General features: G+C 39.9%; 1 protein-coding gene across 1 annotated transcript; it reads right to left on the bottom strand.

Annotated features, from left to right (window-relative positions):
- Nucleotides 1–1,551: 1,551 nt before the first annotated feature.
- ThrRS (threonine--tRNA ligase) lies at nt 1,552–24,096 on the bottom strand. Its single transcript, XM_080265568.1, has 8 exons — nt 23,969–24,096; nt 12,689–12,838; nt 12,007–12,207; nt 11,311–11,428; nt 10,147–10,283; nt 9,428–9,547; nt 6,758–6,908; nt 1,552–5,434 (listed from the first exon to the last, which is right to left on the bottom strand). Exons 1-8 carry the CDS (start codon nt 23,981–23,983, stop codon nt 4,245–4,247), a joined length of 2,082 nt encoding a protein of 693 aa, XP_080121694.1. The 5' UTR covers nt 23,984–24,096; the 3' UTR covers nt 1,552–4,244.
- Between the last annotated feature and the right edge of the window lie 641 nt (nt 24,097–24,737).

Below are 24,737 nucleotides of genomic sequence, written 5' to 3'. Positions count from 1 at the left end.
TTTCCTACAATGTCAGGCCACCTACCTGGAGGAGAAAAAAAAAAATACATTGCTAAAATTTCAATACTGCCTCTAAATGTTGAACTGGAGGAACTGACCTTACTACATAAAAAAATTATTTCACTCATATACCATCACTAATAATGCAAACTTGATGTACAATACAATAAACTGCAATATTGTTCTGAGCTATAGTATTGTCAATGCTTGCTTACCAAGTGTTGTTTTAGTAACAGCTTTTAATTTTTGTGAGAATCATTATTACTATGTATCTATTTCAACTTCTAATATACGAGGTAGAGACAGCATGCTCATTACCCATACGATTTCCATAAATATATCGAGTACTAAATATACAATTAATGCATGAACTACCTTTAAATACTGTATGTGAAAGAATAAATAATAACATGATTTGTGTATTATCAGTTCAGATATACACTGTGTTGTTTTAACAGTAACTATCTTTGTAACTGTACCATACAGAAAGTGGTTACAAGTTTCAGTATAAGTATTAATGATAAATAGTTTTACAGTGTGGGACAAAGTTATACAGACTGTTGTTAAGTATGTAAATAAACACCATATGAGTATTATAGCTGGAGTATGTATGTATATATGCCATAAGGCTAACCTGAACACATTCCTTGATATACATGCTGCTGTTTATGTTCAAGCCATGTTTGAAAGTTCCTAAATGTTAGCACATCCACACAACCAAGGGATATCACTTTGCCATCAGTGACCTGTCCCTCTACCCACGCTTGGTACAGTAAGAGAGGCATGTGAAGGGTGTAGGCAAAGAATGAGATGGCTTAAGGTAGGGGATGTGATAACCTGTTCATAGCCTTGCATGGAAGATTATGAGTATGTTGGGAGGTACCTTTCATACAGGGAGTTACTGACCATTCATCTGCTATAAATGAGCCTTAAAATGTATGGCCACACAACTATGCACTCTAGTACTGATGAAGTATTACTCATTATATATCTAAGAAGGCATAATATTTACTGGGAGAATATCAATACACCACCTGACACTACACAGGGATCAGTCAGAAGCAATCATCATCATCATCATCATCACCAATATCATCATCATCACCATCATTATCATTGTCAACCTAAATATTTATCCCATCTAAGACGTGGCAATGATAAAGCAGCTATCACATATACACTTTACGTTACACAAACTGCATGTGATCTTGGTAAATTCATGTCTTCTCCAATTTCCTCTTTTTGAATGCAGAATATCAAATTACTTGGCTGAATACACAGAAAGTTCAGATATGTATCACTCTTGCTATCACCAGATGATTTTAGTTTGCCTGGGAGCAACTAATTCATCTGCTTGGTAGTCAGAACATCAAGAAAACATAATTATTATGGTAAAAAATACGATGAAGGAAAAAACATTAAATGGACGGAAAAAATTTCATGACATGATAAAAATTTTCATAATGAAAGAAAGATATAATAATGAAAATGAAAATATACAGACCTCTTGGCAAAACTCTTTCAAATGCCATTATCCTGTTCACTACAAGTCTTTTTTCATATTATTCTTGCCACCTCAATATTTTCCAAAGCTCTGGAGATACTTCTCAAACAGAAGAGGTTAGGTATTAACAATAATCCTTTCACCACTAGACAGCTCTCTTAAGCTGAATAAATATCTTGTAGCAGCAGGAATAATCTAAAAATGATATCCTTGGCCTGAAGGGGTTAATCATAAACATGGAGATTCCTATCTTGAAAAGAAGGTTGCAACTTAAAGTAAAACTGAAACTAAACTTAGCAATTTCTACAAGCTTTTATTTAAAAACAAAAATGTTCCAAATGTGTAAATAATATCTAAGTCATTCACTGAGAATGGATGTAACTTAATGCTAAAATTCCAATAAATAGTGTGTGCACTCATTCAGTCTGGCAATTTATGGTGATTTTAACCTCTTCAGTACATGGACATTTTATGTACAGGGTGATCCACATAAAACACTCCTCTTATACTCCTCACAGCAATTTCTTGGCCTGTACTCTGGTCTGTTAAAAAAGCTCCGTAATACCCTTTCCTCAGTGATTTATTTCTGCTCTCTTGTATGTCTGCTGTTTATATGTTTTGAACACCAACATATAAGGCAAAAATAACATACAAAGGATTATCAATGAACAGCATGTAAAAATAAAGTGGCAAGGAACATGTGTTACACATCCTCCTTAACTGACAAGAATAAGGCTCCGTGTGTTATGGGGATGGGTCAGTCAGCATTATCAGTGTTTATCCTGCATCTCCTATTAATTGCCTACTCATACTGCCACACCTACACTTACACCAGCTGAGGCTGTGGTGGAGTGCTATTTACAAACTACCCTGTGTTTTATTCTGGCTACCACTTAACCATCTTATTAAACTTGGCAAAGATGTCTCATACTGGCGGGGCTAATGAAGGCTACACTAAACCCTCCCTGCCTGCAAAGTCTCTCCTGAGCTGCATAAAAGTGTCTGGAGGTAGTCAAATACTGGATTCACAAATAATGCAATATCGTAGACGAGGTGCATACTATCATCATCTGTGAGTTAAAATATGCACCCCTGTCCACTAAGTCTCACTGAAGTATCTATGAATCCTGCAATAAGTAAAAGGCAGAGAGGTGAACCTCTGCGTCTGACTGTACCAAGAATACAGTGAAAATACATCAATACCCTGAAACAGTTAACCCAATGTGCCTATGAATGTTTTAACTCTAGCCTTACCATATCCTCATTATACTAGTCAGCTTAGGAAAGACTTTTTCAACTGGAGGGGTTAGATACAGCCTTAATTTCCTTCAGTGTAAGAGGATTTTTTTTTTAATGAATATAAGAATCCAAAGGTAGATATTAATAACTATAAAAGGATGTCATTAACTATAAAATGTCACACAGAGTAAGGAGGTTAGAGCTGCAGGATTATTATGAAATTATCCCTGTAAATAAATACTGTACCTGAAATTATTTGCTGCATTCCTAAGCATCTAAAAATCCAACAGGGAAGTCAATCACTAGGACCTGCTATGGACAACCAGCATTCAGTGAGACAAGAGGTGACTGGTTTTACATGAATTCCCTCAGATTTTGGTGGTATTCTGAAGTGGCATATTAGACTCCGTACTGCCTCTTCCTTGCTGTTTATTATGCATATTACACAAATATTACCCTACATGTTATCTATATCATTTTAATAACAATATATTTCTGCACCACCAACATGAATGACTGTAGAATAAATTATTAGGGAAATTATACACTGATTTCCTCTTGTATGCGATTCATAGTTTCAAACTGATATAGTTTGCATCATTACCCTACTATATGATACTGAGGTGTAATGTGCAAAATGAACTGTTAAGGATGAGGTGTTTGTGTATCTTTAAAGCCACTCAGAATACAAACCATTATATAACCCATGTTGACAATAGGGGTTATGTTGCCAACCCTTCCTACAATGCCTTTCCTCTCATTCTTGCAACCTCCAGATTATCTTATACGCCTGAAAAGATACACTTCAAATTGGAGAGCGGTTATGCAGTATACAGAATTCAATATACTTTTTTTATCTCCCCCCCCATGTAGTTTGAAGATGGCAAGAATAACCCAGCATCTCAACCATTACCAGGTCCACAAAAGTGATAAGTATACAGTATTCACAGTACCCAATGATGGATAAATAGCTAAATAAGGAACCGTGCATGTCAGTAGCATATGTCAACTAAAATTCCATTCAAACTTGCCACCCATACAAGCCATTCTGCGACCCTGACTCAACAATCATTTCTAGTAATCAAAATGTGCCATCCCAGTTCCTGATCCTATTATTCTGCACTTTGGTAAGGAAAAAAAAAAAAAAATCTCCCCTCTGCACTTCAAAAGTACCTAAAATTCCATTCAAACATGCCATTCACACAAACTATTCTTTAAATTGAGTCCTCTCAGTTTCTGACCATTATTTTTCTGGAGTTAGGAGAGTTGACAAAAATTTTCAATCAAACCCACAATTAACCTGGGTCATTCTCTTACACTGAATCAACGTTATTTATCACCATCATTGTCATTTTCATTCAGACCTCTTCTTCCCTACCCAATCACAACAATCAAAACAGGTCCTCCCAGTTTTTTACTTAAGTTTTCTTCTGTAGCTTATATGATTACCCAAAATTCCATACAACCCTGCCACTCACACAAATCATTATAGAGTCCTAAGTTAAAATGAGTCCTCCCAGTTCTTGACCCGGTTCTTCTGTAGTTCAGTCAGTTTGGTGATCACTGCGTCAATACTGTGTTCCCCGTGGACCTTGTTGTCTCTGGTACGAACATTGACAGTGCCGTTGGTCTTCTCTTTCTCCCCAACCACCAGGATGAAGTTGTACTGCTCCAGCTGGGCATTGCGGATCTTCTTGTTCATGGTGTCGCCAGGGTCAGTGTCATAGTCTGCCTGGAAACCAGCATCATGGAGTCGCTTCTTAACATCTATCGCATAGTCATCGAACGGTGGGGCAACTGGGACCACCATGCATTGCCGAGGGGACAACCAGAATGGCCATTTGCCCCCAAATGACTCGGTCAGGATTGCAATCATCCTCTCAACTGAGCCGAGGATGGCCCGGTGGATTATGACAGGTTTTCGCTTCTCCCCAGTCTCAGACACAAACTGGAGGTCGAAACGGATGGGTAACTGAAAGTCGAGCTGGATGGTGGCGCACTGGTGTTGTCGCCTCAACGCGTCAGTCACGGTGATATCAATTTTGGGGCCGTAGAACGCACCGTCGCCAGGGTTCAATTTCCACTCCTTGCCGAAGCTGTTGAGGGAATTCTTTAGCTGTTCTTCTGCCTGGTCCCACATACTGACTTCTCCCAGGAACTTTTCGGGGCGGGTTGAGAGGTTCAGATGGTATTCAAAGCCAAAAGCATCATAAACTGTATCCAAGAATTCCAGGCAGCCTTTGATCTCAGTTTCTATCATCTCTGGGGCACAGAAAATGTGAGCATCATCCTGCTGGAACCGTCGTACTCGGGTAAGGCCAGTCAGTGCCCCAGATAATTCGTTCCTGTGCAAGACCCCAAAGTCAGCCATCCTCAGCGGCAGCTCCCGCCACGACCGTGAGGTATTGCCAAACATGAGGCAGTGGCCGGGGCAGTTCATGGGCTTGAGGGCAAACTTCTCCTTCTCCACCTCAAAGGCAAACATGTTCTCGGCGTAGTGTTCCCAGTGGCCGGACGTCTGCCACAGCCTGGTGTTGTACAGGTTGGGGGTGATCACCTCCTGGAAGCCTCTCTTACGGTACTCTGAACGGATGAAGTCAATGAGGGTGTTGTAGATGTAGGCACCACGTGGAGTGAAGAAGCAGGATCCGGGGCTCAGCTCGTGGAAGAAGAACAGCTTCTGTTGCACGCCTGAAACAAAAGTAAACAGTAATTGCATTTGCCAGTCACACATTACCCCTGAACAGTGTCAGGAACGGAGGAAGGGTTACAATAATTAAGAACATTACAGAAAGGTACAGTAAACCCTTGATATACAGAACCCTCTTTTAATGAATTTCGGTTTTAAAGACCAACTTCAGCTGGCCAAATATTATGTTCATTTGACAAATTTTTGTTCAGTAAAAGAATGGACGTGTGGGAAACATCGACGCGTGTGGCATCCCTACACACGCACGTGCACCCAAGCATGTGCACACACACACACACACACACACACACACACACACACACACACACACACACACACACACTCCTCTGCATCCCGCAGAACACTGCATCAGTCTCTGGGTGACCAGCATCATGACAGGAGCCATAAGTAGAGTATTTATTGAGAAAAAGAGCAATTTAGACCTAGCTGTATGTTACGTGTATGACTGTACAGTTGAACGAAGCTCTATACTTAACAATCTTTGTTTGGAAAAAAACAAAATGCCTGGGAAAACACCGAACAGCATGGTGTCCAGCTTTAACGTCAAACATCTGGTACCAATTAGTTCATTATATTGACGGTGTACTGTGCTTTTGAAACTTTATGACACAGTGGATATTTAAACCACTCAGTAGGGAAAATATCATCGACTTCCTGAAATAATCATACATACTGTTTTTATTTCATCTGAACCAACACAACACAGGGACCACTCATTTTGCGTAGGGTTCTACTCGCATGAAACATGTTTTACACTGTCTTATATACCAATGCCCTATTTATTAACATATTTGTGTATGTCCTACATATGAGTACACTCAAACATGTATGTAATCTCTCATGTACCCTTTGACTATAAGCTTTGCAGTAAGCTATAAGAAGGTTGTTAATAACCACAGAACATTAAAAGCTGACTGGTATTAGTCTTGGGAAGGAAGTATATCCCTTTGTATAGTGAATATGTCAAAATACTGTACCTCAACATGCATGGCTACAGTGTGGTATGTCTTACCTACCTTAAATACAGTGATCTGGCACTATAGTTGGTCTGCTTTTACCTGTGGAACTGTACCACTTCCACAACTTAAGTACTATGGTATTACTGCATGAAATTCAATATACTTCAGCTATGAGGAAGGAATGAGTCTCCTTGTTTACTAGTTAAGTTAATCCTCCAAACTGACTAAACCTGGCCATCGACTGAACTGAATAGGGTTAGCATGTGTCAGGTAGAGCAAATGCACTATAGCTATAAAAACACAATAAAGACATTGGACTGAAGAGACTAGGGAATTTGTTCTTACCAATTTTCCTGTGGTCCCTCTTGGCAGCCTCCTCCTGGAAGTGCTTCCATTCCTTGAGCTGTTTGGGATCAGGGAATGAGACGCCATACAGGCGTTGTAGTGATTCAGCATCACTTTTACCCTCCCAGTAGGATGATGAGTTCTTGGTTACCTGGGCAAATAGTACACATATCTGTTACCATGAAAATAGGTTAGATTTTTTTTTTTTTTTTTTTTTTTTTTTTTTTAAATATGCCGGAACCTGGGCAAAGGCTTCAGGGCCTATTTCTCAGGGCAGTGGCCTATCCCAAGGCCCAGCTGTCCTCCCACACTTCCACATGTCACCACATCAACACTAACATCCACCATCCATATTGAATACATGCTAGGTCTGTCTCATACAGGACTGGTGTTTTGTCATTAGTGGGGGTACTTTTACGACATGTTGGCGGGTCTTCTGGTAGATCAGGAAAGTCTTCTTTTATGGAATTCAAATCCTTAAACTGTTCCCTGTCCCAGCCAGGATTCAAACCTGGGTCCACCAAGACTGCAAGCCGCCTCTCTACCAATTCAGCCACCGCTGATAACATTGAGATAACATTGAAATGATATACCATTCTGTGAGCTGTTTGGGGCCAGGAAGGATATACAAACAGATGCAATGTAGTGGTTCTGCATCATTCTTACCCTCCCAGTAAGGTGATGAGTCCTTGTTTACCTATACAAATATTGTATTAAAAATCTTATTCAATATATTCTCCATCCATCCATCCATCATCCAATCTCTTTATATAAAATCCATTCATCCATCATCCAATCCTACGTTGCCCCACGAGGAGCATAGCAGCCCGGGGCTAGGCAAGTTGGTCATGACATTTAAGATGAGAGTGACCAGCCTCACTCATCCCTGAGTGGCATTACATAAGCAGTCAACCCCAACCACCACTTGGTTTATAACCACGGGGTGGTTAGGGTTGATTGCTCATGTAATGCCACTCAGGGATGAGTGAGGCTGGTCACTCTCATCTTAAATGTCGAGACCAACTGCCTAGCCCCGGGCTCCTACCCTCCTCTTGGGGCAATGTAGGATTGGATGATGGATGGATGGATATATAAATATATAAAATCTTCACTGCCCCATTAGACTATTCAGCCCAGATATTTCTATTCACATCCTTCAAGCTCCCTCTCTGTTCACTGTTGGGGGGCAGGGTGGCTCAGTGGTAGGGTGCCTAACTCAAAACCAACCACATCCACACCACAACAGCCAGTCCCCCAATGCGACTCCAAATCCATAAATGCCATCTACATCTTACGGTCCTTTGCTCATACCTTTCCTCTCATCCACCATCCTGCATATGAATTATCTATACTTTTATTACCGTAAAGTACTCTGAAAACCATCCTGTCGTCACTCACCATTCTGATATCTTCCTTGCTTTCTTTTGTACAAGGAGAAAATTACTGCATGATGTTTCCCCAAGATATAAACATACATTTGCTAAGACAGTTCCCTATGCAGCTTGGGTCAGCCATTTCCCCTGATGAATGCTTTCAAGTTACTCAGTCTGCTGACTCCATTCAAGTTCCCTAAACTTGAGTTCCTTCTCAGGACCTCATCCTAAATATCCCAGGTTTGTCACGAGGGGCTATCCCTTCCTACTGAGGGCTTGTACAGGACTTTACTAAGTTACGCATATTGTATTCTCTTCCGTATGTCCAGACAATTTCAATAACTTCAGCCTATCTGTTCATCCCACCTCACTGACTCTTTATCCAAGAATCCTCTTAAATCTACAGCTGATGCTCTGATTTTCAGTGTGGCACTCAGATCTATCGAAGTACCGTGAGACCACATTATAATGCACAAACAGGAGGGAAATGGCAAAAGGCAGATACAATAGTTCATTACAGTAAACCCTCGATAGCTATACTGAACCCTCTTTTAACAAATATCATTTTTAACAATTACCGTGAGCTGGCCGAACGTTATGTTCATTTAACGAATTTTGTCTGGTAAAAGAATGGACACACAGGAAACACTGGCCAGCATGGCGTTCCTACAGACACCCCAGCGCTCCTCCACATCCTGCAGAATGCCACATCCAGTCTCTAAGTGACAAGCACTGTGAGGGGAGCCATAAATAGAGCATTCATTGAGGAAAAGAGTAATTTAGGCCTAGCTGTATATTACTGTGTATGACTGTACAGCCGAATGGTTCTCTATATTCAACGATCTTTAGTAAAAGCCACTATGCCTGGGAAATTACCAAACAGCATGGCGTTCGGCTTTAATGTCAACGGTCTGGTACCAATCAGTTCATCGTATCGAGGGTGTAATGCAAAAAAAGACGTCTGATACAAACCCACAATATGAGACCTAGGGTCAGTATATGTGAAAAATTATCCATTATGTACCCCATGTAATAAAAGCTATGACATTAATAAAACAGTATTGTACAGTATGGGTCTGGACTGTGTTCCATGATATAACAAATGTCTCGTTGGTTGCTGAATGCATTCCTTGTACTGGAACTTGGTTCAGCATAACAAAGTTGTCTGGCAGGGTCAAGGGGTATGTAATATTCGAAGTTTGGTTAAAGCGAGGGTTTACTGTTCTCTCGCTTCAGTATTCTTAATTCTGCAAACCTTCATCCACGTTCCTCCAACAGTGACCAACCCTGTACTCACCATAAACGCCTTAACCTTGCCAGTGTGCCTGACGTGTGGGCCACGACACAGGTCGATCAGTGGACCACACCGGTATACAGTGGTGGTGGGGGTCTTCACCTTCTCCTCCAGTATCCGCACCTGCAACACCAACGATGATCTAATATTATGGCTGCAATATATGAATTCAGTATTATGTTCTGGTCAACCAGAGTCATATTCAATCAGTAAAAGGGAGATAATGCTGTGAGACAAAGTGTCATCTTATTTTTGCCGGATGGAACTTTATTCTGTGCACACCTTCACTAACAGGTGCCCAAACACTTGGACATGATGGATGTGAAAATAAGCAAAACGTAGCATGTCACATTAGAATGACTGACATGCCTGATTTTGAAGAGATGTAGGCTAATCTGAAGATATTACTCTGCTGTAAGTTGCTGTGCCCATTACTGACACTGATACACACAAAGAATGCTGCTTTCAGATCCTTCATTTATACATTTCAAAAAGCATGGTGCTTACAGATTTTGGATACTTTTGGTGAAAGTGTGCAACCTGTAATAGACAGGTACACAAAACATGCAGCTGTGTCAGAGGTAGACTGACTGCAGGATAAGAGAAATTTACAATCTTTAATTTAAAGGGTCATCTAACTTGATGACAGAAGCAGAGCTGTGGAGACAGATGAAAATACAGGACACGGAGAAAATAAGTCAAATAAAAACACAACCTCTCACCTTAAACTTATTATATTTAAACATCTCCAAGAGGTCTTCCTTCTTCATCTCAAGGCGTTCAAATGGCTGTTTTTCCTTACTGATCTTCTTCACAACATCCTCAAGCCCAGGGAAGTCCAGGGCTGACACTCCTGGACCTGTTGACAATAATTAGGTTCACTATCAATCTACTTATCCGCCATCCAACACAGTAGTACCTCTTCAGGAGCACAGAGGCCAGGCATTAAGATGAGTGACCAGTTTCTCTCCCCTTAGTGGCACTACCTGAACATGAAACTCATAACATTCCTCAAAAGTTGACCTTCGTGGGTCACATCTGGTTGGAGCACCTTAATGCACTAGACCACCAGGCATCTAAAATACTGTAAAGGGCAATTAGGCTAATCCACTACATCAGCAAAAAGTACACAGCTCCATCCTTGATTTCCCAGCATGAATATGAGGACTATCCATAAAGGGCAAAGTAGAGTACCAAAACACTTGCACAATCACTTTTTTTTTTTCTTTTACTCTCTACAGACTCTCTCTTAATCCTATCAGCCAAAGAATATCACTCAGTTTAATGAAATCTTGGCTCCACTTATGACCCTCCTCCTTAAGCAATCTCCATAGTGAGGTTAGCCAGGGTACAGCTGATGATTTTTAAAGACTGGAATTAAACTAGGAGTCAAAACCAGCTAATTACTTCCCAAAGGCTGCTGGAGATTGCTGGGATAAAAGAAATCTAACATGTGAAGTTAATGGGATCTGTAACACTGCGAGAGAGAATATGGGACTGAATAGGAAGGCTGCCAGAGACTGAGCAGTGTGAAGAGCCGTCATTAGGTAACCAAAGCCACACACAAGCAAGTTGGATCCTTTACAAATGATACTAAACTAGTCTCCTCTCTGACTCTATTTACATAGGGCCAAATTTCCTGCCCGTGAGTGATGACTGTGTGACTAGTTATCATGCCTGCAGCCATTTCTCTCTCATTGTAATACCTCCCAGGGTCAATGGTAGACAAATGTGTACTATCCAGAAGATTCCAGGAGCACTTTACCAATGCTTGTGGGGAAAGTATTCTTCATTCTCCTCCTTCCCAGTTTCCTCCATATTCTCTCCGTTTTCCTCTCTCCAACTCAAATTCCCTCTCTTCCCCTCCCCCTTCACTCTTTCCATACCATCAGAGTGCATGTCATAGTAGAACCCCTCCTCTATGGGTGGTCCATAGCAAAGATGGCCGCCATAAACCCGCTCCATTGCCTCCCCCAGCATATGTGCCGATGAGTGCCAAAACACCTGGCAGAGAAGATAAAGTGTCAGACTATTTCCTCATACTAGTAATATGATGTACAAATGAGAGACTCAGGTGGCCAGTATGTGTAGAACAGAAGGTGAAAATAGTGAAAAGATCAAGGTGTGAATGTGGAAGGCAAAGCACCTAGAGGTATACTTGGGACGAGATTCTATGAAATAATCTCAGGGTTTGGGAAGAAAAAAAGATACTGCCAGATATCATACAGCAAGGGCAGCCACCATCAGGCAAACAAAACTGATACATAGAGCACACACAAAGCCTTCCAAAACATATGTCTTTTTTTGCCTGTCTACGTTAAGTTTATTGCAGGATGGGACCTTCTCTGTGGCAAGAAAGCAGCATGCTTTTCCCTGCCCCCAAAGTAAAAACTGAGAAAGAATGTCCACAATGACATTGGTATATGTGAAAGCGTGTCTATGTATCAGCAACTGTATCATCATTATGAAACTGACACTGCAATGTCATGAAACTAATAATAACACTGCAGCAATAATAATAATAAGAAACTTATCAGAATTCCTCTGCTACAAGACAACCCACAAAATCCTTTGGTACTCACAGCCTTGGCCTCATCGTCATCAAACTTTAGCAGTTCCAGTTTGCAGTTGCCCTCCAGTGGTCTGTCCAGGTCCCACACCACACCATTCACCCGCGCCACGATGGTGTTATCCGCCAGGCCCTGTGAGATGCCCTGTGCAATTTCGTACGGAGTGGTACGCCATGACTTGCCATCCTTGGTGGCACCGTCTGGTAGAGTGATCTGGAAAGGTTAGAAAGATGAGGATAACTATACAATAAAACAGTCAAACTACAGCTAGAATACATTAACTATACAGTAAACACCAATAATAAATGAACACAGTATTGCCATTGTTATAAAAATATACATATGGCAGGTTACAAGTTGATAAAAAATAATCCATACACTGCAAAAATAAAAACTGCCATACACATACTGTAGTAATAAATAAACTGTACTCTGCATTAATAAAAATATGGTGCACATTGTGCTATTAAAAAAAAAATAAAAAAAAAATAAAAAATCCTACATCACAACCTTAGTCTTAGTGTAATGTCCAACTGTGTGTGTGTGTGTGTGTTTTACCTGGAGTATCTATTTGTCAGTACCATAAACATAAATGCTATTGTGCCAAATGCAGAGATAAAATGATAAAGATGCCAACAGCCTCCTAAACTGACAACAACGGTAGCTGAGAACAACAATCGTGATCAATACTCACAGTGATGGGTTCAGGGACCTTGGCGGCAAGTGCATCATCAGCTTCCTTCTTGAGCCGGTCCCAGAGAGAGAGTCGGGTCTGGATGAACTCCGGCCAGGGGTTTAGTTCCACTGCACCCTTACCACCATCACCACCACCCTTCTCTTTCTTCTGTGAGATGCCAGAGAACAGAATAGTAAGTTCCAGTACCAAAAGAACAAAAGCTTCAGTACCATAACAAAATGAGTTTCAGTACCATAACAAAATAAGTTTCAGTACCATAACAAAATAAATTTCAGTACTGTAACAGAACAGTATTGCAAGTTTCAGTACCATAACAGAACAGACTTGCATGTTTCAGTACCATAACAGAAGAGCAAATTTCAATATCATACTTAAATTCAGCAATGCATAACTGAATCATGCTATATACTGTACACCCAAATATACATGCAAACAACCCCTTTATTCTAGATACACTCTTCCTCTTTCTTCCATCATCAGCGAAGCAGATTAGTTTCATCATCATAATTTCAATTCCACAACATATACAAACCAGGATCCCTTTATCCACATGAAAACAGACACTGAGCAACTTATTTACAGTGCTACTATCATCTGCCAAGTCACTATAATTACTCAAACTCTAGTGATCTGTATGACATAAGTGGCATTCAAACTAACATTCCAATCCAACACTTATGAAGCCAAATTCTCATGAACTTAATAAGACAGCTTCATAACGCCTCTTCAACCATGACAAATTATATTTTTACATATAGTATCTTAATACAGTATATCTTTATAAACTCAACAATTTCCATTAATAACACTTAAGATTATTCAACTCCTATAAGCAGAATTAAGCTAGACAAAAAGAGGGCTAGGAAATATCTCATGCTCCAAAGACTCAACTTGTAGCTCATACAGAACATGGAAATGATCAGACATAATAAATTAAGAAGTAAAATTAATGATCTCATGAATCTGTCTCCTATGCACAACTAAAGAATGCTGCATATATCATTTAACTGGATACTCAGGTACACCTTCCACTACATACACTGTCAACAACACCTGTGTCTACAAAGAATACCCACTAAGTAAACATTCATACATTCTCTACATACATTAAGAAAATTCTAGTAAAATACTGTTTGGCATTAAAAAGCCACGAATGAAAACAGATTTTTGAATAACAGGTTGTCCTGGGAACCTCAAACTATCCCACATATTAACTAACTTGCAAATATATATAAAACACACAGACACCACTTTTGATTATATAAACCAGTAAATAAATAAACAGTTACAGATGCCAAAAACACCAACTCTAAGATAAATGTGCAGCCATGCATGTACTACAGTCAGCACATCAATGCCATAAGAGATAAAAATGTTTGCAGCAAGACATCAACAAAGTACAGCCCAATAATACAAACGCAAATTCACCACAAAATAATCAACCACCATGTTTAATCAGTTTGTACAGCAGCAATGAAGTATAACTGAAGGACATGGAAATACACAAAGACCTCTGATTCTGTTCCCCACATCAATTTCATCACTGCAAACATTTTTCCATGCACAGCAGTAACAGTGGGTGAGCTCTCAAAAAACACAAAAGGAATCAACAACTCAACGACTCCGAGTGCTACTGGATTAGCAGAACAAGGAGACTTAACATTTACCTTTGTGGGCAAGCCTTTTCATCACCTATAGTCCTAGCTTATTAGATTTTTTTTCCCATCTGCTTATGAATTTAAAGTTCACAGTTTTGATAATACAGTATTAAGTAAGAAGAAACTACAGGATAAAGGGTATTATAGGGAGGTGTAGGGTTGGGTAAGAGTGAAAATTTAGTTAGGATAAGATAGGAGAGGAGAGGAGGGGATAAGGAGGGTGTAGTTAGGTTAATCTGGATATGATGTACCAATAACCATTTCAATCGAATGGCACATGTTAATCTGTTTTACTGCCTTCAGGCAGTTTCATTCAACTTAACAATGGGATTTACAGGAATTCTAAGCAGTGTATAAAATGAGAAGTTTTAGGGTTAACTTAACCCTTCCAATCCGATGATGAAGTATCTGTTTTGCTCTTACTTTAAAACATTTTATTCAAGTTAGAAAGGACCTCTTGTCTGAAGGGGTTATTTCTGGCTGTACAGTATCTATCACCTCCAGTACAAAAAAATCCTCTGGAAACAACATTATTTATCTATCTATCTATAGACAGATGCCACAATCCCAGCAGGGGGTGGCCATTAGACTTTGAATTAGTTGTTTTATGGGAAGGGGCATTATCCCTCCACCAACCCACTTCTTAATATGTAGGGAACACGTATAAGTTGGTTATGTGGTTTAATAAGATATACATTATCGGAATTATCAGAGTTGTTGTTGTTACTGCTTAACCCCAGTCTATCTGGCTGAGCAGACCTTTCAACCACAGGTAAGCAACTGCTTCTGTGGGGCCAACCTACAGGTACAATAGTGTGCATACACCATGTTGGAAATCATTGCCCCTTGTGGTCGAAAGCACCTTCCTAGGATTGGATCAGGGTTCTTTCTCATGGCAAGGTGCAGGGAAATATGAGGGGGTTTGGCTCCTGGGTGGATGCAGCAGCTGCTTCACTCCACCCAGAGTACACAGTGCCACAACATGTAGCATCATCATTAGCAAGATAAGCTGCCAGAGTAAAGGAGTTCAACAGACAGATGAAGATACCAGGCAAAGGTAGTGATGGGAGGGTTAGTAAAAGGGTGAGAAAGCTAACTTAATCAAGTTACCAGCAATTTTCCTATTTAAAAAAAAAAAAAAAAAAAAAAAAGTACCTGCACTTATATCTGCCTTGAAGATAATGAAATATACTGATTAGTTTTATCTGAAATAAACATGCTTAGCATTTTTTCTTTTCGTTGTATCATCAATGTTACTTTTCTATGAGTTGATGCTTTACACAATTTCAAAAACGTTTTCATTCTTTCTTATGGTGAACCGCATACTGCCTCAATCCTGGAGTACACAGTAATATACATCAGTTGTGTATACTAAGCGGAACACCGGTTAGGACGGGGGGAAAGATCAGGGTATGATAGGGATGTTACCATACAAAACATTAGGAGACATGAGGATCTACATTAGGACAGGGTACAGCTGAAGATTAGATAGGAAGGTTAGGTAACATAAATACAGCAGGTAACATGGAACCTGCCAGCCCACAAAGGCAATGTTTCCTTTCCTGTGCCATCTCAAATACAAAATAAGTTCTCTCTTCACCTGGTTATCAATGAAGTCAATGAATGTGTCAATGGAGTCACTGAATGCATCAATAAACTTGTTTCACCTTCAGTGATGAAGTACCAGGGTAAACTGGTTATTTTGGTTGTAACATCAAATTACCGGTACTGATTTACACTAAAATAATTCTCATGTAGCCTGACTTCCACCACTTTAAATTTTTTAAAAGGCAACCGCAGTTTCACTATTTCAGGATGCAAGAACAATGGCTATTTATCCTGACACCTGCCATATAACAATATTTATAGTACAAGATGCCTTGCTATTCTCTTTGTACTTCATACAGTAGTTTACAGTTTTCTTGTTATTATTATGGCATCGTATTAACTCAGAATTACCAAAAACTTTATGGCATCTTAGTAAGTCAGAATTACCAAGGTGGAACAAAAAGAGGAGCACTGCTTAGGTCATATTACAGCAAAATCCATTGGTGACAACACTAATGATAATTTTGTTTGTTTTATACTATCCAGGGATTAACCTATGCCTGCTGGTAATTATTGCAGGAAGAGCATACACACCTATCAATTCAATTTATAGGTTGTATTAGACAGATTACTCTCTCAATGGGATCGTTCTGTCATATTTAATACTTCTTTAGTTACCTGTGCAGTATACAGGGTGGTCTGCATACTGTGCCTTATCTTGTGTACTGTGGGAACAACTCAACCTGCTAACATGACTGCAGATATTTTGGATGGTTCATGAAATTACTAATCAACTATGCAATCAGTAGTTATAAAAAGCGGAAACTATAAGTATGAAAAAAAAGGTTACAATAAGCAGAAAGTGATGCAGGGTAAACACCAGTAGCACAGAATAAGCTGTTCCCACAACATGAGAGCAGCGATGCATAATACAGTATATGGACCACCCTGTACATCACCAAGCCAAACAAACTCACTGACCCAATTGCTCAGACAATGCAAGTCAAGAGAGAACTTACAACAGCAATGCCACCAAAAGCCTCAGCCATCACCTGTCTTCCTCACCTCAGAGTCAACTTTCTTTCCTGGTGGCTTTTGCTGTTGCTTCTGCTTCTCTGGGCTTTTTTGATTTTGCTCTTTATTCTGTTCTTGCTTCTGTTTCTTTGGGCTTTTTTCACTTTGCTCATTACTTTGCTCCTGCTTCTGTTTCTCTGGACTTTTTTGCTGTTGCTTCTGTTTCTCTGGACTTTGTTGCTCTTGACTCTGCTCCTGCTTCTGTTTCTCTGGACTTTTTTGCGGTTGCTTCTGTTTCTCTGGACTTTGTTGCTCTTTACTTTGCTCCTCCTTCTGTTTCTCTGGACTTTGTTGCTCTTTACTCTGCTCCTGCTTCTGTTTCTCTGGACTTTGTTGCTCTTTACTTTGCTCCTGCTTCTGTTTCTCTGGACTTTGTTGCTTTTTACTCTGGTCCTGCTTCTGTTTCTCTGGACTTTTTTCCTCTTTACTTTGCTCCTGCTTCTGTTTCTCTGGACTTTTTTGCTGTTGCTTTTGTTTCTCTGGACTTTGTTGCTCTTTACTCTGTTCCAGCTTGTGTTTCTCTGGACTTTTTTCCTCTTTACTCTGCTCCTGTTTCTGTTTCTCTGGACTTTTTTCCTCTTTACTTTGCTCCTGCTTCTGTTTCTCTGGACTTTTTTGCTGTTGCTTCTGTTTCTCTGGACTTTGTTGCTCTTGACTCTGCTCCTGCTTCTGTTTTTCTGGACTTTTTTGCTGTTGCTTCTGTTTCTCTGGACTTTTTTGCTCTTGACTCTGCTCCTGCTTCTGTTTTTCTGGACTTTTTTGCTGTTGCTTCTGTTTCTCTGGACTTTGTTGCTCATTACTTTGCTCCTGCTTCTGTTTCTCTGGACTTTTTTGCTCTTGCTTCTGTTTCTCTGGGCTTTTTTCATTTTGCTCTTTACTCTGCTCCTGCTTCTGTTTTTCTGGACTTTGTTGCTCTTTACTCTGTTCCAGCTTGTGTTTCTCTGGGCTTTTTTCATTTTGCTCTTGACTCAGCTCCTGCTTCTGTTTTTCTGGACTTTGTTGCTCTTGACTCTGCTCCTGCGTCTGTTTCTCTGGACTTTGTTGCTCTTTACTCTGTTCCAGCTTGTGTTTCTCTGGACTTTTTTCCTCTTTACTCTGCTCCTGCTTCTGTTTCTCTAGGCTTTTTTCATTTTGCTCTTTACTCGGCACCTGCTTCTGTTTCTCTGGGCTTTTTAGCTCTTTACTCTGCTCTTGCTTCTGTTTCTCTGGACTTTTTTCATTCTGCTCTTTACTTGGCACCTGCTTCTGTTTCTCTGGACTTTTTTGCTCTTGCTTCTGTTTCTCTGGACTTTTTAGCTCTTTACTCTGCTCTTGCTTCTGTTTCTCTGGACTTTTTTGCTCTTGTTTCTGTTTCTCTGGACTTTTTAGCTCTTTACTCTGCTCTTGCTTCTGTTTCTCTGGACTTTTTTGCTCTTGCTTCTGTTTCTCTGGACTTTTTTGCTCTTTACTCTGCTCTTGCTTCTGTTTCTTTGGGCTGGTTAACTTTTGTGATTTACTCTGTACTTTCTGTTTCTTCGGGCTACATAAGTTTTCCAATTCATTTTGTTCCTGCTTCTGTTTCTTTGGACTAATGACATCTGCAGTAACTTCCTTAAATACAACACTAACTGGGGCTTCAGGAAACACCTTGACCTCATCCCCAAAGCTGGCTATATGTCTGTGCCACCTCACTACATGCGGCCAATCAGAAAGCTGCAATACTTGGCCAACATCGTGCCAGACTTTGACATCAGCCTGTGTGGGTAGGTGGCCACACACATAACTCTGATCGGCCAGTAACTGGTCTAACGAGGAAGGGTCTAACTCGAGGGAGGCCATTGTGTTTTCTGTCTAGCTTGGGTCACTGCCACACTTCTTGAACATTATCTAACCAAACCCTGGGGAGTAGGAAACACATATAAACATCACGTCTTCATGACAATAGATAACCAATGAAGGTGTAACTGCACAGGTACAATAATCTACCACACACATTTGGTCATTTCTCTAGCTTGAGTCACTGCCACAATGCTTCAACGTTATGTAACCAAAGTAACAGGAAATATGCAGAATATGAAGACAATACCTATATCACAATAAACAGCAACATTACTCGCACAGCATTCTACCAAAAGTACAAATATCTGCTACCACAAGTAATATCACCATCAAACTGTAACAACATCTGGCTAAAAATCTTTCAAAAATTCTTTACGCCCTATAGGGTACATATACTGTACAGTAAAGACAGCCTACAGCAATGGCAAAAAGTTTTATACAGTATAATTTCATCGCTAAGATCAACTAAACTAAAGCCAGATAGACTTAAAACAGATATTCAAAACAGTTATAGGAAACATGAAGCTCCACACCCTGAAGACGTCTTTCCAAAGCTGAATAGACAGCAGAAAATGATGACCTCTCCTAACTGAGGGGGTGCGACACCAAAGACTCGATATCAACAATGGACAAATTATACCACCATTACCGGATCAAAAAATCACACCTCAGAGCTAAGAACAGCCTGATTACCATAATGAAATCTGCTGGAATTAGCCAACCAAACCAGGAGGCCAGTTCCAAAGTACCATATTCTATTAAATCATTATACAGTATATATTCACTTCTCTGCATCTTTTCACGAGCCTGAACCTGATCTGATTTTACCATGGTATTATTTCAGCTTCAACCTGTAAATATGTACGATATGAACCAATATCTCAACAAGGTTTGCGAAGGATGTGTTATACGGAAAAGTTGTTTGACTTTATGAGGTCACAGAATAAATAAAAATATTTGAGGGGTACTATGGGTATATTTTGGTTTCAGCCCACAACTGTTTTGGATATGATACAATATCTTGGCTACTACAAATCTGCAATGGAACTGTTAAAGAAGAGTTGTTTGAACTGATGACTGTCACGTACCGGTAATACAATAAACCAAAGAAATCGGTGAGAATTATAGGTCTAAATAGATTTGCCTCAATTTGACTACTGCGACACAATACTGTACTACAGTATATAACTACCCTAATGGACAACCAGGACTGGAAATGGGCCAGAATGCACAAAAAAGCCAAATGCAGGATCAGTGGAAAGAACTAGTTTTTACTATTGGACCACAGTGCTATCATGTGTTTACTGGGCTGGGTATAAATGCAATGGTGGGGACAGATGCCATCAGGTGCTTGCTGCTTAACTTAGGTCTCTGAGCCTGTGGTGGTTATTTACACACTGTCTTGGGATACAAGGCCACGGCATCATCCAGGCTCTTCCAGTTACCTCCCCTACATTAGGTGTTACCTTGGGAACTCATTTAATCTACCAACACACAAAAGGTGAATGCATACCAGTCAAGCAACAGCAGCAGCCTGCACCAGGATTTGAACTCTAATGATATCGGGCCAGCAGCTTCACAGTCTGTAATATTAACCGCTCAGCCACTGTGGCAGAATCAAAAAGAATAAGTAATGACTGTAGCTACAGTGGTGACAGTGCTGAAAATTTCATGTGAATGATTTAGTTGGTATTTATGTAATTCATCTATGATACCCAAATGCTGTGGAAAGAACTTATGATACCACGGGTGGAAGGATGAAATTAACATCATCATCAATGGCATCATACAGGGGTCAATGGGTTGATTCAGTCCCAAAACCAACTCAATCTCCAAATTGTTCTGGTTAGGTTGCATTAATTTAAGTTTGGTTAGGTGAGGTTAAATTAGGTTGGACCAGGGTAGATTAATGCAAACAAAATGAGTGGTAATGGACTGGCCTCAGAGTCACATCAACCTAAAAAAACAGCATAGTAAGCAACCATTTGCTGCTGTCTGTGTGAAACTGATGAGATTTTACCATTAATATCTTCCAAATTATGCAATCCTGCAGCTTTTTAAATTGACCATTATGATCAGCACGTTCCCTACGTGTCAACAAGTGGCTTGGCAGAGGGTTAGTGCCCCTCCCATAAAACAACTAACTCAAAGACAACAGCCACCCCTTACTGGATTATAGCATCTGGTTATAGACAAATTGACTTATAGGTTATCTCTAATTGATAAAAAGTACAACTGTAAATTAAGTGAATGGAAGCTCTCAGATCTTCACCTTGGATAGGGCTGGACTTCTTTAGGTCTGGCAAAACTAATGCTTAAAATACCCTCAAGCAAATGACTTATTTCTGTGTGTTTTTCCAAACCATTAGAAACCAATAAGATTGCTTAGGTCTGGTAATGCTTAAAATATCCTCTGTATCTATCTATCCATAGCCTGATGCCATAATCCCGTAAGGGATGGCCACTTGACTTTGAGTTAGCTGTTTTACAAAGAGGGGCATTAACCCTCCTCCAACTCACTTGCTGACACGTAGAGAACACATGTGGGTTGGTTATTTGGTTACCACCCAGCACTGTAAATGGTTACCTGGCTTACAGGAAACCATTAGGCTTGTCACTCAATGTAAAGCTACCTGAAAAGAAAAGAAGAGCAGTACAGTAAAAAGCAACAGGAAATGGAAAAGAGGAGGGCAGACAGAAAAAGAATGATAAGGGTGAACGAAGAAGTAACACTACATCAAGTGAATGGATCACTTATTTCTGCACTTCTCCAAACCATAAAAGAAACAATACGATTCCTTAGGTTTGGCAAGGCATAAAATACCCTCGGTAATTATATACCAAACAGGCACGGCTATTCCACCTACATTTTAACAAACGATTTCAAAGTAAGTAATTTTGGCACATAAGCATAAGCAGACATTTAACTGTTCCACTGTGACTGTAAGAAGTGATTGGCAAAAGACAAAATATACCTATTTGGGGTAATTAAGGAAGCAGCCAGGTCGCCCACGGCAACGTGTACCGACAATCTCTCTAACTGGCCATGTTGTCGACTTTGGTTGCATTGTTTACCAACCATCGCTCCGACTGGACATGTATGTGTATTCCGTGTCAAAGTAATGGGAAAGCTAATTATTTAACCAAACCTAACCCAACCAAACCAAACCAAACCTAATCCAACCTAAACTCACTTGCATTTGACAGCCAGCTTTCAAATTTAAATATGCACCTTAGGAACGTTAAATAGGCTATGTCTGACTACTGGCACACGTCAGCGGAAATATTTACACATTCTAAATCCTCATTTATTGCTTTCAGAGGTAAGTTTATAAAAATCCCCAGTAGCTGTGGTAATCCAGGAATATTGACAAGTACGGTAACCTGCGAAAGACTCATTTCAAAACAAAATATGACAAGGCCACACCCACCTGGTAAAGAATCAATAAACCTTTTTGCAAACCACTTATTTCTGTGCATTTTTCCAAACCATAAAAAAAAAACAATATGACTGCTGGCAAATGTATGCCTTACTTGAAGCGGCAGAAGGACATGACCAATTCAATTCATATTCCTCCAGTTTGTTTTCTGTACTTTTCAGACCGCAGTATTTTCAGGGTGGTATAATACCTTTTCCTGCAGAAAAATTTCCCACTGTTTGTATCATCATGTTCCTTAACCCATACCTTCGACTGTCTGTCTTACTCAATGTAGCTACTCAATGGTGGTTTTTGTTTCCCAACTTCCCAACTGGATGCTATGTTAGGTCTTGATTAGATTGGATTATTAGATAAAGTTAAGCTTGGTTAGGTTAGGTTTAGCTAAACACGTAGGTTAGGACTGTCCCTTCCGCCATTACTGTGTCTGTCAAACAGCTGACACACCGGAACATAAAATAAAAACAACGGGGAAACAGACTTCGCATGGAACGTTTATTTACCACCCCAGAAATTATCAGAAAAACATAACAGACTATCAGGAAGAACTGATTTCATAAGGTGCTTCTACTATCTATCCATCTATTGCCAGACACCATAATCCCGTAAGGGGTGGCTACTTCTACCGCTTCAAATAAAGTGTACCTTTACCTGACTGCTAAGGTCTGGTTAGGTTACATCAGGGTTGGCTAATGTTTAAAATGGCCCATCTTAAACCACTTGTTTCTCTGTATTCCCACCACTCAAAAAACACCAATTTGATTCCTATAGTTATAATGTGATTCAGTAGGAAGGAAATCTACGGCTTTCTCATGGTATTCTATGTCACTGAGGTAGATACCTGCATTTAACACAATTACTATAGCATCTCAAAAATTATGACTGCATTTACCAGATCTGGGGGGAATTATAGCTCATGTCCAAAGTAATTGCAGACTGAAAACTGAAATAATACCAAAACATAGGATACAGCAGACCACACACCACCACTACCACCCAGAACATTCCACTGCACACATCAATGCAACAAGACAAAGTGGGCGTGGTCACCACATGTTCAGTATGTTAACAGGAAATGAGCATGAGCTGTGGTCAAATGGCGTGAAAATACAAATAACAGCTGAAATATAATCAAATTCTTGTTATTCTCAATTGAAAACACCAAAGTACTGTATTTCCACTGCCAAACTCATTACACTTTAATGCCATATATCCAGAAATATTTTTTATTATCTACACCCAAAACAGCCCAAAAATACTGTTGCAACTGCCTTAAAAGATAGTTTCAACCCTCAAAAAGATAATTCAATGAGTTCCACTGACTGGGTGCCTACCATATGTTACCTTCCACAGCAACTCACTTATTAAACATTTTTACTCAATATGAATACACACAAACACGTGCAGCTTAACCACAAAACCTATGCGGACCGAAAACGCAAAAAATACAGCAATATCAGTGAAATATGTCAAACCCCTTGCTTCCAGATAACTTCGCTCACCCACTGTTCAAAATTCCTTCATAATTTACTACGCCACAATTACCACTTCACATATATGAATAATATTAATAGCAGGACATAAATAGAGCCAGCTACCAACCCGCCAGGCTCTTTTAGCCGCAGCAAATTGGGAAAAACTCTGAGCCGAAAATTTTCTCTCATGGAAGGAGGTCGACCGGGCAAGAATCCTCAACATTCTAGTGTTTTCCCTCTTTCTTAACAATAATTTCGGGCAACCACCTTGCTTTCTGACATTATACAGGTCCGCTGAATCTTCCTGCTTGCTCCTCGGGTAGACTGGGCACTAGATAGGTTCACTCGGGTGACACAATTACTTTAGCAAGCAAGTTACTGTCACCTCCTTCCCGTTACATGCCACATGGATGATGGGAACAGAAGATGCACCTTTGATGCGGCAGAACTCGTATAAAAATGGAAAACTGTTATACATTTCAGACAACCATAGATAATTATTGACTGAACGTTTTCTCTATAAAGTTTCACTAAAATATTTTGTTCTGTATATACACAAAATTGGTAATCCAGTCATTCGAAATAATCCTTTGGATCATCGGTAATTTGTTTACATAAACTATCTGGAAACATTCTCTGGAAGTAATGTCTCACATTTTATTGCAAGTTGTTGCCGATGCTATGACTGAAAACCTTTAACGTCCACGAAAGGCACGTAAAATTTCGATTTGAATCAGTACAACACATAAGATCGTATCTTACTACCGTACGTATATGATATCAGTCACGATTTCCGCTGCAGGTAGATGTACGACAATTAACTGTTGACAGGTACAAGACTGTCTGATGCAACACTTCTGATGAATGGATAGGCTACATATCTGTAACATCATGCAATAATTCTGTAGTTTGCGTGGGAAAAATAGGTGTTTATGAGCACTGACGTCTCGTTTGAGTAAATCTGCTTGGTCGGGGAAGTTGTGGGATTTTCTTGTAACAAATATAAAATGATTGAAATGTTTATCGTTAAAATCCT

Source organism: Coenobita brevimanus, chromosome 15 (genome assembly GCF_032717465.1).
Source record: "Coenobita brevimanus isolate Jiangsu-jjx chromosome 15, ASM3271746v2, whole genome shotgun sequence".
Lineage (NCBI taxonomy): Eukaryota > Metazoa > Arthropoda > Malacostraca > Decapoda > Coenobitidae > Coenobita > Coenobita brevimanus.
This window is presented reverse-complemented; position numbering and strand designations above follow the sequence as displayed.

Coding starts and splice junctions, on each gene's coding strand:
- ThrRS (XM_080265568.1), bottom strand. Junction 6,909..9,427: donor GCAAGGTTAAGGCGTTTATG/GTGAGTACAGGG, acceptor CTATTTGCCCAG/GTAACCAAGAACTCATCATC. Junction 5,435..6,757: donor GAGGGACCACAGGAAAATTG/GTAAGAACAAAT, acceptor CTTTTGTTTCAG/GCGTGCAACAGAAGCTGTTC.